This window comes from Apteryx rowi, unplaced genomic scaffold, assembly GCF_003343035.1.
Source record: "Apteryx rowi isolate R43461 unplaced genomic scaffold, aptRow1 scaffold_78, whole genome shotgun sequence".
NCBI classification, from domain to species: domain Eukaryota; kingdom Metazoa; phylum Chordata; class Aves; order Apterygiformes; family Apterygidae; genus Apteryx; species Apteryx rowi.
Genome location: NW_020451071.1, coordinates 1,604,909 through 1,621,177, shown reverse-complemented (window position 1 = coordinate 1,621,177; position 16,269 = coordinate 1,604,909). Strand labels below are relative to the sequence as shown.

General features: G+C 36.0%; 1 protein-coding gene across 3 annotated transcripts in view; it reads right to left on the bottom strand.

The window, feature by feature from the left end:
- Nucleotides 1-13,749, bottom strand: part of PPP2R5E (protein phosphatase 2 regulatory subunit B'epsilon) — a 74,486-nt gene extending 60,737 nt beyond the window's left edge. For all 3 annotated transcript variants that reach the window (XM_026088630.1, XM_026088631.1, XM_026088632.1), the window contains exon 1: nt 13,567-13,749. In XM_026088630.1, coding sequence (XP_025944415.1) covers nt 13,567-13,723 — 157 coding nt within the window. In that variant the 5' untranslated portion in view covers nt 13,724-13,749. The remainder of the gene's footprint in view (nt 1-13,566) is intronic.
- Between the last annotated feature and the right edge of the window lie 2,520 nt (nt 13,750-16,269).

Sequence of the window (16,269 nt, the reverse complement as noted above, 5' to 3'; positions counted from 1 at the left end):
ACTCGCTCTCCTAAAGACAGACTTCTAAACACACACGCATTTGAATCCAGGGCTAAATTTGTTTCAAGTTAATGGATCCACTCCATCACAAGCGGCCAATGCTAAGAACTGCTAAGAAATCCAGCTTGTTTTCTACCTTCGCCATGCACAGAAAGGTAAACATTTTTAAGTTCAGTTCTACTTCAGACAATAACCATAAAGAATCAAAATAAAATAAATCAATTCCCTTCCCTCAACTCTATTGAAGATGTTTTAAGACTAACCAGGTTGTAAATTCTATCTTTAATTTTAGCACATTTCTAGATATGAAATACTATAAAACTTATTTGGTTTTGTTCACTCCATAAGAAATATGAGTATTTAATTTTTTTAACTAGTAATTTTTCTATTCGGTATTTGTCAAAGTCTATCAATACTGACTCAGAAATCAAATTAATCTTTTCAAACTTTATACCCTTAAATTCTATCTATCATGCTATATTCTTCCCTATTCCAAAGATGTAGTTCCATAAGAGATAAAGTGGATTAAAGACACATTGAGGATTATAGATTATGCAGTTAGAAAAAACACTGGCAAGTATTTCAAATAGCTGACCCTACGGAAAGGAATCACATTCTGTTCTCAAGACGATATACAAAAATAGAAAGCACATTCCACTTGGAAAATATTTACTTAATAATTTATCATTTAAGAACTACTACTGTACAAATTAAAGTATGAAGACAGCATATTGAAATCAATACAAAAGTATACAGGAAATGATTATAATATGGCTTCAGTTTCAGTTCTGATTGGATCTACACAGTTTGCCCTGTTCCAACACAAGAAACAAAATCACACTTCTCTTTTCCCCTAAAGTCCTACATTTAAAACTGATTCAATTTTTTTGGATAGGAGAGTCAGAGAAAGTGAATACTGCCTAGAAGCCTGAAAATAAAAGGATAAAAATGTCAAAGGATCCAATTGGAAAGCAATGCCAGTGAGATATAAGAATCAATTCAGTCTAGGCATTAATATCTTCCTTAATGATCTATAAGGCATATAGATAACATCTTCTGACGACGTTAAATAGGGAACTTCCAGTAGCAGTAAAGTCAGAAATAATACAGAGGAACCTAAGCAAATTCCTTGCATGGTCAGAAAATAAAGTGAAATTCAGTTTGGAAAAACATCAACTGATACATCTGGGAAAAATAATCCCAAATATAGATATTCAATAGGCACGAGAAACCTGGGAAATAATGCAGAAAAACGGCATTAACCACAAAAAAAGAGGGGGAAGGCACTGTCTATCTAGCCACTGAATCTAGGAAAGTGGGGGGAGGCTGAACTACTTCCCTTTCCCCCATTTGACTCCTCTCCCAAAACGCAGCACAYGCATGTGGGCACCCTACTCAACTCTCTGCTGCAGCTCCAGAAGTGAGACAGGTCCCATAGCTCAAGATGTTCAAAAACACATGGGCAAAATATTATTAAGTATTGAATGCTTTATCTAAAAAGCACAACTGTAATAAAAAAAAAAAAAGTCCGGGTTTTACTACTCTATATTACTTATTGCCTTAAAGCTTTGCCATTAATTTTATTTGAAATACCAGGGTTTTTTAATCTACAAGAGTCATATTTATCCAAAAACAAACAAACATGAAAATATGTTCACTTCCCAACAGTTTGCTTTTTATTGACCATGAAGTTTTGGCACATTTCATCACAAGTGAAATAACTTTGAAGATACTGGCTCTCAAATGAACTTTTGCTGTGGTTAGATGCCTGTTCATGCTAGGATCAGCTGTGCAAAACAAGGGGAGACCAACAACATACTCATGTCAAATGAGGTCACCTCCGAATTTATTGTGAAGGGCACCTCAATCCTCCTCTCTGCAGAATCCCTGATTAAGAAAGTTTCTGCAACAGGAATGGCTGTTCCTTACCAAGCAGGAAAGAGAAGAGGTAACTCACTCAGAGACATACTGATAGACACTTCAAAACCTGTTTCTAGCCACTTAGTTACCTCTGTTTCTGGATATACTCAGCATTCCTTACTTAGGGGAATATCCTGAAAATTTAAGAAAAAGACTTTTACATCACTTAATGTAAATTAGAATCGCACTCTCTCTAATCCCCCCACACACTAATCCCCTTGCACTCTTCTAGAACCAACTCAGAACCATATGCAGACACTGTGAGAATGATTTGGGTTTGTTTTTTTTGTAGAGCGGTTGCTTGGGGAAGGGGGATATCCCCCCCCCCAACTGTTTTAACTGGAAGAATCTGTCCTAATTGAGAGATTGAGATTTGGAGACACCTGAATCAAACCTTAAACTTCTCACCCAAGAAGCAAGGTGCTCCAAATACTGTTTCTTGACCTGGACTGTGCTTGTTCCGCACTTGGTAAGGTAGGGAGAACAGGAGACAGAGAAAAGAGAAAGAGGAACAGACTTGTCCTGGTAAGTCTGACACATTTCTCCAGCCTTCGGAAATTCCTATTACAAAGAACAGACAAATATTGTGATATTCAAAGAGATCACTAGCTTTGTGGTTGTCTTCTTAAAAGAGAGACAGACAGACAGACAGACTGCATCTTTTTTGCTTATTATTTGGGGCATCTGTTTTTTCTTCCTGAAATCAAGGAACAGTGAGAGATTTCTCTCTGTGACCTGAGAATTCACTCTGTGATACACTAATGGAAGATGGGGTAAACACAACCACAGACATTTTTTGTTGCTTTCTCCTTCCTTGTCAGGTCTCCTTTTGACTAATCATAATCAAGCGTCTAGAATTTTTCCAGGAGCCTTTTTGCTGCTTAGTTTCTGTCTAGCCCAAAGTATAGATCCCATTTCTAATATTAAGGGACTTCACCGCAGTTCTTTATTATTTGTGGTTAATGAGATATAATCTGGCAGCTCAGAGGATATTCTGAACCAGTTTACAACAGTGGACACTTTTTTGAGTTTATGGCATCCAAAGCATAGGCTAATACCAACCTTGACACATTCTCTACTAGGTCTACTACCATACCTTTGCCATGCAAAATATTCTGAGACAACTGAGCGGCTTTTCCAAGACCCAAACCCATGTCTCAGAAGCTTAGCCACAATCTCCATCATTTAAAACAGACACTCCTGGTGCTACTCTTCTCAGAAGAGCTGATAACCACCTCTCTCTATCGCATCCATAACCAGCGGGGCCTCTCTAGTCCTAAGAAGGGAAACTGGAGCAGATTTTAATCTTGACTCAAATGCCTGTTAAGGTCTCATTTTTGTCAAAAACAGAAACAGGTTTTTGCTAAGTTCTTCTAATAGAAACAGATGAGAGTGGTAGGTATTTTCTCTCTTGCCTTTTCCATCTTTTTCACATTTTTTAGAAGATGGACAGAAATTTCAGCCATTGCCATTTCTTAGCATCAGGGTTAAGTAGGAGGGTGCCTCTGTCTCTTCTAATAATAAACAGAAAAACTCAAGAAAGTACACGGAGGAGGAAGGGCAAGGAAAATTATTGCACGAATAGAAGACAGGGAAGACTCTCTCTTGCAGTAAGGTCTGCTTACTGCAACAGAGGCAGGATGGAGCTGGCATGCTCTTCACAGGGTGGATCTCTATCCTGACAGGTCTTGTCTTGTCTCCAAATGTGCACACAAACAACCACTGTAACAGATTGATGGATCTTAAGAAGATGAACAGAATACTGTTTTCCTTTATAAATACAGTTAATTTTATTGTATTAAAAACTTCAATAACCTCTGCTATCCACTCCACATGGAATGCTTGTTTTTACACGTATGAGTGAGTTTTATCACCCTCTTGTGGAAAAGTAAGTACATGATATCCCTCAGAGGTTACCGAAAGAAGTAGAAAGTGGAATAATGAAGACAGTGATAAAGAGCAAAGAAAAAGAAAGGAAGAGTGTGGGGTGAGGGGAATAAATGGAAAATGAACAAGAACAAAGATAATGAGTAATAAAGTATCACCTCAACCCAAGTCCTCAAAATGTATCCCAAAAATACTATTTGAAAATGCCAAAGATAACAAGCTGCCAAATTTACTCTCCCTTGGTAACATTCACAATATTCAACAATTAAGTTATCTTCACCWCACTGATTAAAATATTGTCTCGGCTGTAATCATCATCTTTTGCATCTTCCTTTCCACACAGATGGAAAAAATACATTCTCTATAAACACCCAAGTTAACTCTTCAAAACTGAAGTCAGACAACACTTACTAGATCGACTTTCTTCTTTAAAAAGAGGCTGCATACAACACCCATACCCTACTGTGGGAATTTTAAAGTGCATGGCACATGAACTAAACTTGCAGAGAAAACTAACGGAAGCGTATACATTCTTGTTACATCCTCTTGGTTAACATAAAAAAAAAAAAAAACTATATAATTATCCCAGTCTTGAATCATCCTTTCAACAGTTTCTGACTATCCCCAATATCAATTTGTAGTATTTTAAATTTGACTTGCAGTAGTCTTCATTTACAATGTAATCTATACAACACTATGTTCAAAACCTTGAAAGCAGCAAACACACAACTTTACTGCAACCTGCATTTTAAATCTTGGAAATACAAGTTTTGTACGAGCAAACAATAAATAAGCAGCGAAAGTCAAGGTAGTATTAAGCGAGACTCATGGCACAGCAGAGATGCACAGAAATCCCAAACAACAAATGGGTAGCTCAGATCAGCTAGATACCACAAGCATGGTGAAAAGAGTAATGGAAGATCTCAAAGTATCTCCAGGACTTCCTGAAAATCTTCCAGCAATGGCACAGACCACATTCAACACAAAACAGTTATTTCTTCTTCATAACATTAATTTTCTCATTCTTCTCAAAAAAGCAAGAGTTGCAAACCCATTAAAAAAAATAACAATTCCAGTGACAGATCTTCTTAACCATATGATAAAAGGATAACTAAAGAAATGTTTCCCTCCCACCACATAACAAATTACATCTATATCTGGCCACTATTCACAATGAACAGCACAAAATGGATAAGTATGCAAGTTTTATTTACTTCATTGTTTTAATCAAAATCTGATGGTACAGTACTTCTCCAGCCAACCTACAATTTCAGCTTAACCTTTGTCTTCATGAAGGTGTTAGATTTTTCTGATAAAATTATTGTATCTGACTGCTTAACCATTATCTCCAACTGAGTGTCAAGTCCTAAAAATGAATACTTTTACCATTAGGAACACACACTGTTATCTGCATTTATTCATCATCCCTGAGATACTACTGATGATTTACGTCAGCTTCTGCAAAATACCCATCAGCTAAAGAAGACTATAGCTGTGATTGATGTTCTGTAGCAAGATGTTATCTTTTAAATTCATAAAATCTACAACATTTAATGATTGAAAAACATCAAATTACGCACAAACTTTTTATAAACCAGAATAACTGCTTGCCTCCACCTCACTTACAACGTGGTCAGTTGCAAGGTCCAACATTAAATTATTAAAACAAGCTCTTCAGGTCAGGGAACACATGAAGCCACCGTCAAAACACAGCTATCAGTATGTACAGTGACRTTCAACAGATTTCACAGCAATCTGCTATTCTACTTTTTCTTTCACCAGGATAACCAGAAAGAATCTTTCTCTCTTCCTCACCTTCTGCCTATTTAACCAGGTATATGAACTCTGTTAGACTGTGCTCCTTCTCTGCCATAAACTCTTGCTAGGGAAAGTGCCACACACTTGATATTCTAGGAAAACTACCAAGGTAAGAACCTGTCATATTGATCAGAAAGGAAAAAACAATGGCAAAAATTAATAAATGGCGTAAATGCAACATAATGATCCTATTATATAAAAATATTTTAATGAAAAAATCATAAAATGTTAATGTGTTTTAAAAATGCAATTATTATATTATATACTTTGTTTTCAAGCAATACAAATTAACATAATGGCAAACTAATCTGCATCAGACATACCATGACTTGAAAAATAAACTTTCTATGGAAGGCTGAAAAATACATTGCTATTTTAAATAAATCTAACAACATATATATTTTCAAAATTACATACACACAACTATGATTAGAAAAAAATTATTAGTCAAAAACCTACATCAAGCCACTACTGTAAATCATTATTACTTCTAATCAAAACTATTCCCCTACAGCTTAACTTCACAACTTCCCTCAAAACAGGTGATTTTTCAACCAAAGTGCAACTACTAAGCTAAAAAAAATTTTTTTTACACCAGTTCTTTGGGCAGCTGTCTTAGCGTTTGAGAACACTTGGTACAGATGCTCTAATATTTTTTGCGGAAAGCCACACACAGAGAAGCTACCGACCCTATGTGGAAGTTCACCACCATTTCAGTTCTGCTGATTTAACTGTTTGAGAAGACACTGGATAAAGCACATCAGTGAAATTATGAAGGTTAAAAAAAAAAAAAAAGGGGGGGGGGAGGAGGAATGGGAAGAAGTGCAACTCTGGTTTTAATGATCTGATTTACATTGTGACCCCATAAATACTTGTCTCAGCACAGATGAGAGGCAGTGAACTGTGGTGTAAGCTTGAGAACTTCTCAAGCAAGCTTTGCCACCAGAAAAAAACTCATGTAACTGCATCTGCACCAAAGACTAACACTTATAATCACTGAGGGCTCAAACTAAGATAAGCCCTGCCATATCTGCCTTCTGACATGAGACTCATAGTATTCAGCAGATCTCCCTTAACCTTTTATGAAATAAAGTGTGTTTATTTGCTGATATTTGAGAGTTTAGGTAGCTATCAAGATTACGAAGTTCCATATTAAACATAAATGTCCAACCCTACTAAAACTCATTGAACTCAAGGAGTCCTCTTGTGTTACATCTAAGTATTTTTTGCAAAACTGACCCAAAGAAACCATAATAGCTTGAATGTAAAAAATTTAGGGGAAAGAGTTTATTGTCTTCCTCCCACCCCCAGAAAGCACAAATGATAGTGCTCTTTTTTCAGGAAGGCGCTTGCTTATAATGGATGAACACTAAGGGACTGCCTCCTAAATACAAAGCTTTACCAACGAACAGAAGTAGTACCTCATTATTAACTATTAAATACTGAAAAACTGACAGAAAACGAATCAGCTCAAAAACCAGATTTATATATATGTGACATTAAATGTGTATATATATAAAAAATGTGAGTCTATGAATATGTATTAGACACATTTTATATACACACACATACATTTAATAAATACACAAACACATACTTCCTAGAGATATGGAAAATGTACTTTTCACAACAGTAAAGTTCCACATCATAATTAATTATAAAGGCAGCACTATACCTCCAATCAGGTATACTCTAAAGAAATAACTGCATGGCTAAAGGAGAATTTACAGTCATCAAAGCTACTCTGCGAAAAGCGTAGAAGAGGTACTTATTACAGAAACATAAGGGTCTATTACAGACCCATAGGGTTACACTTGGACATAGAAAAGAAAACTCCAATATTATTAGGAAAATAAATGCGCTACGAAGCATATTATAGAGACATGCTGTACAAATAATGACTGAAAACACATGTTTTTGATGATGGTAAAGTTTAGATAGTCTATAGGAAAATCTCCAACCCTAAATAGACTTACAAATAGATAAATAAAGACAAATGAATGTAAAAAGAGATCATTGGAAGAACAGGGCTAAGTACACAGAATTTCTCACCAACTGCAACTTTATTAATATACAGCTAACATAAATAGGTATCCCTTTACTATAAACTTAAGCTCAAAATCAGCATTTCAACTCTTGCACAAGAATAATAATTTTACCAAACTACATTCCAAATTGGGGAGGCAGTAACTAACACAGAAAGTTTCAGAAAGACAGAATTTAATTCATATATGGCCTGTTCTAAGACAACAAACAAATACACTTCAGAAACAGGCAGAAATCTTTAAGATTACTGCATAACCATCAGATATTTTAAAAAATTGAAAAGAAAGCTAGACATCTAGGCAAAAAACAATTGCTAAGAGCACGAGAAAAAGTGAAAAGTTTTATTATGCATGACAAGAACTCCGCACAGCTTAAGAAATGTATTACGTAACAGGATAATTCCATCACCCTTTTGGGATTGTGGCCCTATTCCGAAGTCTTTACACAGCGACAGCCCATTCTCTCCAGACTTACTTCAACCAGAAGTGCAAAATTATTAAATGTATTTCCAGGATTAATGTCTGATTCACCATTGATTATGTACAGCACAAACCAAATCCCAGGGTATCTTTCAGTCAATAAATCAAGAGTCCTGAGCTCTATTTCCAATTATGGAAATATAGCAAAATTCAATTTTGAGAAGTCGTAACTACCATTTCCCTAAATTCCTATTTATAAATTAGGAGAAAGTAGTTAAGCTTAGGTATTTTATTAATAGTTTACTAAAATTTGGAAAGCTTTACAAATATCAAGTCCAATTTTGCAAGTGGAGAATAGCACAAAAATGACAAGTAGTCAATCCCCACAGAAGTCAACAGTAAATAGAGGCCATGTCTTTCTTCTTCTGCTACTCAGAAGATAATAACTCTTTCCTGTAAGTACAATTCTGAAGGTTGTACTCATAATTCTGAAAAAATATTACAGATTTTTTTAATCTTATGAGAAAGAAGATTTTAAAAAGATCAAACGTAGCTGGTTTTGAAAGAGAAAGCTAATGTCTTGCAGTTCTCATCTAGGCAAAAGTGTTTTGAAGTTGATAGGATTTTTGACTGTTTAGGAACTTCAGCATTTGACCTAAAGATAGAATTCATAAGAAGAGATTATAATAAAATCTCACCTGTAGGGAAATAAGATAATAGGAGAAAGCAAACAGCAAGTGCAAAGAGATTTCCCCTTTATGACTATGCAGTGTGCTCTTTTGTTGCCACTACAGCAACTCTTTAACGCAATGGAAACTATCTGATAAATGTATTAGAACCTCAATAAATTTCATAATATTGAGGTAGCAAAGCAATTGTTATTATTCATAGAGAATTTCTGTTAGGAGTACCTACTTTAAGGAAGAAAAATCATCTAAAAATAAAAATTATACTTTGAACCAAAGCCTGTTTTAAACCTAGATACACACAAGTTTTAGAAAACCTGAAAGTAATGTAGACTAATTTTATTAGGTCATTGGAGAATGTGGGAGAATGATAGGAAGCAATAGGCACACATCTTGAAACTACAAAAATGGGATACATCAATTTAAAATTTAACCAATCTTACTTCTGGATGGTTTTCTTAACCTAAGTTACATATTTTTAATGGCTGGGGGGACATACTGTGAATTACATGTTACATGTCCAATTTCTCAAGATGCTAAACATGCATTCATAAGGCATGCGATCTTTTTAGACATCTGCATGAACATCATCCTTGGACACTCCCCTACCATTACAGATCCTGGCAGGAAAACAAATAAATTCCCCCTTCCCCTTTCACAAGTAGTACTGAAATTGGTCCATTTTCAGGTGTCTAATATTAAAACACAGATTTTTAGTTTTTTCCAATCAATTGCTTTCTTACATTGCATCCCCACTGATCTACCTCTAAAGACTTCCGAGTAAAAAGAGTATCTATACAAAATGAAAGTAAAATAATCCTCCAGCAAGTAAGACCAGCATGTAACGCACACAAAACACTAACTTCATGTCTAGAACAAGCATGATTTGAGGCACGTCATGAACTTGGTTAACAAACTTGAGCTGCGTGTGAGTAAGGCACAGAGGTGGAGGTATTCATTCCCAGGGAAGGGCCCCTCAGAAAGACTGCTCGGCCACAAACCAATTACCTAGGGGACCTGCCAGCCCTGATGACAGCAACAGCCTCTTTAAAAAGGAAAGTCAAAATCAAAGCCGTAACGCGGTGTAAGATACACCAGGTAAGAGCATGCAAACATAACTGAATCGCAGATAGAAACACATTTAATAGTACACATACTGAAAATGTAGGACTACTGTATCACAAATTCCCATGTAAACTTTTCTTGTTCCATTCCTCTGCACTTAAAACAAAGGAGAAAAGGCTGCTTTTGAAGTGTTATATTCAGCATTAGTCATATAAAAAAGTTAGATAATGCCAAATTATATTTAGTTGCAAGGCAATATATTTAGTTACAAGGCAATAAATACAGATATAATTAAATTATCAGAAAAGTTAGGCTTTTACAGCAGGAGAACAGAGGAGCTTTTTGGCTTGTTTTTCAAAGTCTTAACTCAGCCCAATTGAGCCTCAGAAGGCATATCAGATTTTATACATACATAAAATGTTTATTTACAAGAAACTAAGCAATACACACACTTCTGCTAATTAAAAAAAGACAGTAACAACTTGATTCTTCTATACTTTTTTAGTAGAATAAGCAATACTGAAAACCCCACAGYTGTTCTCATTAGATTTCCTAAATCTAATGAGATTACCATTAGATTTAGGATATCAAGGTTATCATTCAGACTCGTCCATAACATTAAAACAGATCTTCTCTTCCATTTTTTTTCCCCTGAAACATTATTATTACTAAACAAACACTAGCAACTCTGACTTATCTATTTGTTTTTGCAATGTGCACATGTATGTTCGCAAAAAGCAACAGATTGCATCAAAATCCTACCAAAACAAGCCTGTATAGTCACTGTATACGACTCTGCCACTGGGAAAAGGAATGAGAACAGATAAGATGCGACAGATGTGTAGTCACATCACTTAATACATTACTGGAAGGTGCTTGAATCATTATGGTGACAAGCGTAGTATAAAAATTTGCAAAGAATGGACTACACATTTATCTATTTGTCTGTATACGTTATTCTTGTAATCAAAGAAGATACTGAAGTTCATAAGAATCTTACTCTGAGAAAAGAAATAGCCTGCAGTCAGTATTCAATATACTGGGGAAAAAAACAGAAAGGAGCATAGCATGTATGTTTTTGTTTGCAAAGTCCCTCCTTCATGAATATAAAATACCTTTAAGGTTGAATTCAAGACCTGTCCTCTAAAGACTGCCAGTACTAAAATATTTCTAAAGAAGTACAATTAAACTTGAATTTAACCCAAAACGGTAAGTTTAAATAAACTTAGCAACTCTAGATCTCTGAGGTGATCTCATTTTTCAGGGGCTTTAAAGAGCTATTTTGCTAAAATCCCTTCTCTTTTTGATTTGAAAGACCCAAATAATAAGGATAAAATTGTAAATCATGTGGTAGCTGGACTGAAGTAATAGGACTAGTCACTTGTTTGAAGATAAGTGTTAACCTAAGAGTTTAAAAGATTAGGACTTTCAAGCAACTGTTCAATAAAAGCACAACAAATGCAGAAGAAAAGTGTTTTCTCACTTTTTTCGGGTTTAATAATCCTAAATGTTACAAATATCAATGTAGGCCAAGAATATTTCTAAACAGTAGCACGATTTTTAACCGTCAGTGTCCTTTCAATAGTCTCTGCTGCTTCAGATAGGTTATTCGGCCCAAATCCTGCAAATTAATCTGCACAGGTAGATCCTGTGCCTGTGGGAATCCGCATTAAGTCCAAGAGGGAAAACAAATGTGCAGGGTCAGATTCTTAATTTGAAGCTGGACCACTGTAACTCATTATGACACTAATCATAAATGTCTCATCAGCACTCTGTGCCCCCCATCTGTTTGTTTTATCTTATTATAGTTTTATATCTCAATCCATGGAACTAGCTACAGCAGTCAAATTAAACACCTGCATATGCTCATGTTTCTGCAAGACCTGGTCCTCAGATAAGGCCCACATTTTTGTTATGCTTGTGCACACGCCTAGTTTATTCCCTGAATGGGATTAAAATAGATGAAATAATTATTTCATCTATTTGTTCATTTATACAAATATAAATCTAAATGTTTTTCAGTAATTTAGCCATTTAAGCCAAAGGCCAAACTTCTTTCAAAATACTAATGGCTCCGTTTCAGAAGGTGAATGGAAACTATGAAAAATTACCTGCAAAAGTATAAAACTGAGCTTTAAAAGGACTGTAAAAGAGCGTCTGCTTCTTTATCACACCTTCACAAAATAAATAGGAAGATTCATAAAAAGAAAGCTCATTGTGGACCACAAAGTCAACTCCACTGGCTCTGGCGGACCTCAAGTTCAAAAAATGCTGCAGGTGGGGAAAGTGTTGTGATGCAGCATCGCTCCGGGCCTACCCTGCTCTCTTACTCCCCTCTGCGCCTCYAAAGTCAGACGCTGCCAGGGACAAGACAGCAGGCCTAGGCAGACCTTTCTTTTGACCCAGTGTGGCCACTTCTACACTCTTAGAAGAAGGCCACAGAAAGAAGCCCCAAATATTGTAATGACAACTCCACTAGAACAAATTCCAGAATCCCCATTTTATTTACATTAAAAGAAAAACATTAAGGTGCATGCTCTTCTTTGTAACCACTCTATTCTTATGAAGAAGCAGGGTACAGAAATTAACCAAAGCGCAATTACATATTTATTATGTATTTCCATTCTCTGATTACCAAATGTGTCAAACAGGTAGAGGAGAGGGGATGTGAGAAATGTACACACCTACAAAGCAAGAATGGGGCAGGCCTAATACTAAACCTATTAATCTTAATATTTTTCAGAATTATCAGCACCAATATCAACATCAACTGCGCTTGCTTTCCTTACTTGTGACAGCAAAGAACAATACTGAAAAATTTTCACATAACTACACAAAACTCTTTCGAATTCAGTGTTAAAAGAAACACTTCTGGAAGGTGAACAACTCTTCCTCAGCAGACAGACATAATTCTGAGAGATGCTGCTGGCCCCTGGATTTGTACTAAAATTCAGTGACAACTGGGATTTAGGGGAAGCATTCAAGATTATTACAGAGAGACTGGCATCCTTTCAAGAGTAGTATGCTGGATCACAATTTTCTTTCCCAAATTAAAGGGAGAGAGTTTATATCTGCCAGCAGAAACTCAACGAGCGCTGGGAGATGCACTCTCTCAAACCAGTAGCATCTTGCCTAACACCTTATTGGCAGTAACTTTTCTCTTGAGAGGCTGATGGGACCTTTTGATTTCAAAATCCACCAGAAGCCAGGAGCTGGGAGTTACGCATTTACAAGTGTTATGAGAGGGGTCCCAGCTCCCCAGTCAGCAACGCTTTGCTGTAGCTCATTCAAGATACTCATGTGGCTTGCATTAGGCACCAGTGTCACAGGCTGCAGACCCATATATTACAAGGTAAGATCTTAAAAATGATGCAGTTTTCTTCTGCTCACAAATCGATTTACCCTTACCAAAATTACTGCTCATTTAGGTTAAATGGTGAGGATTCACAAACTAAAATATTCACACATAGCTCGTGTGCCTTGGTAATTCAAGCCATGGTACGGGTTAACATTAGCATTTAAAACTTCCACAAGTATTGCAAACTATTACCACACCCTCAAGTCACAGATAAAATATTTTGCAGAGCATACATACATTTCTGGCATGAAACATTTCTCATTACTGGCAAAATTTCTCTGCAACTTCTAGCAATAGAATACTTCGAGTTTAGCAGTCAGCTGTAAAGTAGAATTTTTTATTTATTAAAAAACATTCTTGATCTTACCTTTTAGCAGAGGCAGGGGAGTTAACTCAATAGGCTTGCCCTGAGACCTAAACTGGGAGGAGCTTTGTGACCTCTTCTGTCTGGCTTTTCTGACGGACTTCCGAGAAAATCCGTCTACTTTATCCACTGATGGAGGAGTAGTTGGTGCTGAGGACATATCCCTACTGAAAGAAAACAAGTATTACAAACATATTCCCAATGGATGAAACAGGTAAACATTAACTTAAGTTTTCCAAAAGCCTTCCTCTTTCTTCATCATTCTTCTTCTAACAACTCACCTAGACGGAGTGTTAAAAGGGATAACCCACCAACATATATACAGACTTTATGGAATAAACCTAATGGAAAAATACCATCATATTACTTCTTTTCTCTCACTTGTTTTATCTGTGTCTCTCACTTGCCAAAAATACTGCAACAGGATAAATTCAGACTTATTGCTGACAAGATTATGTCAATAAGGGCTTCATACACACGTACACTGGACCCACAACTAAAGCCTTAAATTATATGTTTTGGGGGACAAAGTAATTAAGTTATTCTATAAGGCACCGTGAGTGCTAAATAATGGGTGCTCAAAACATATGACTAATTTTTGGCATTAAAATCATCAATATGTATAAGACAAAATAAACATGACATAGAATTAAAAAAAAAAAATCCATTTATTTGCCACACCAATATATAGGATTTTATAGAAACATAATAAAGTATAGCAAAAAAAAATACTGCTACGCTTCAAAATTTCACTAACACTGACAGATTTCACATATTACTTCTTTATTCTCCATTTTAGAAATATTCAGTATTTGTACTGTGAGTCTCTACACATAGTCTTTCCACATTCTAGCATTTCTATAATAATAGCAGTGTGGTAGCCGTAATAGTCTAAGGGTGTAAGCGAGACAGGGTTTGCAGGGAGAGGCAGGGAGCCAAAAAGCGTCTCTGCAAGCAAAAAGTTTGTTTGTTTCCCAACTCCATCAGCTGGTCTAAGAAGTAAGTATTGCTTCTTCCTACAAAACTTGCCTTGATAATACTTCTATAGCTGATTTCATACTATTATGAAATACTGAAAGGAAACATTTAAACAGTGAATTCATCCACCAGCCAACTGTATTTATCAGTCTCCTGTCCTGTCCGTCACAAGGCCTGCAACATCTCAGTGAAATACATGAATAATACTTAAGGAAAAGACGACAGGAGGGATTTCGGCCTACACATTTCAAGCAGCTCTGCATRCAGTTAACTTTACCAGCCTGTGTACCTCTGCTGAAAGCAACAGAACTGTTCACACTAATAACATGAATATTATTAGCAAGAGCAGTTCTGGTGATTTCAGTAAGGCTGTACACTCATGCAAAGTTAAGCATCGGCATAAGCATTTGCAGGATCAGGGTCTTAGAAAATGTCCTTGGAAAGCATTACTCATCCTCAGTGTCTGTTGACTTCAATTACCAAAGTGACTCGAGTGCTAAAAGGAGTTGATTCCACAAGATAGAGAACATTTTCAAGTACTTATTTTATTAAAATACTTGGTTACTGATATGCTTCATAAATTATTAAACACATTGAAATAGACATTATTTGGATTGATCTTTTGTGAGAAAAGCTTTAGAAGTATGATTTACTGCGATAGGGGAAACAAGTTCAGAAAAATAAAAACTGTTTAATGCAAAATTATATATATATGTGCACTCAATCTATCCAGAAAATGGAAGTATCAACTCCAGAGTTCCTTCAAGGAATCATGTGCAGCCCCCAGGTGCTGAACTATGCAGCTGGCATTACCATAATGAAAAAAAGTCATTCCCTCTTTTTTGATTTTTCTGAGGTATTACTTCACTATCAACTTATACTTTCTGAATTTAATATAATATCAGCAAAATGATTAAACAGCTCTTATTAATCCACTGAAAAAAATGTCACCGTTCCCAGCCAAGAATAATAAATAAAAAAGTCAGAAAAACTGAAATGGAATGGCCTGTACTTCAGCAACCCACTTCTAAGATTTCAACAGTCCTCCAAAAAGCATATAAAAACAAAGTTACCTGTTACATAAGCCAAATTCTGGAAATAACAGCAAAAAATGTATACTCRAAACCTGAATTTGTTGGCCCTGTTTCATCTCCTCAAAAAGATTCTTCATCTCCTCATCACGTGCATCATTAAAGTGTAACCGTTTCTGCAGAAATGTTTGCACTCGCTCAAAATGAAATTACCAAAAAAAAAAAAAAAAAATGGACAGGGACTAAAGTAGATCACTTAAACTGCAGGATCATTGTGTCAGCAAGAAGCTTTACTGACACTTCTCTGCTGTAAATTTAGTAACAGTTTCCCTAACCTGCTTTATAAATTATTAAAATCTCATTCTAATTCAACAAGACTRCATCCAGCCTAACAACCTTACAGTAAACACTGATCTTTTTTTTTTTCCATCTCTCCAAATGAACATTCGCCCCCCTGAATATGCAACCGTGAAATACGTTCTTCTCAATGGGCAAATAAATAAATAAATAAATACAAATAATAAAAGGGACCGAGATTATTTATTGTGTGCGGTGCAAGTGGGAAAGCTGCATAACCCGGCCGCCGCTCCTCTCCGAGGCGAGCGCTGCTTGGAACAAGGGATCTTATTTTATTTCTGAAGTATTTTGGTAAATACGAAGCCACGCACATTAGATATGCTCGTCCCTGAGTGGGGGG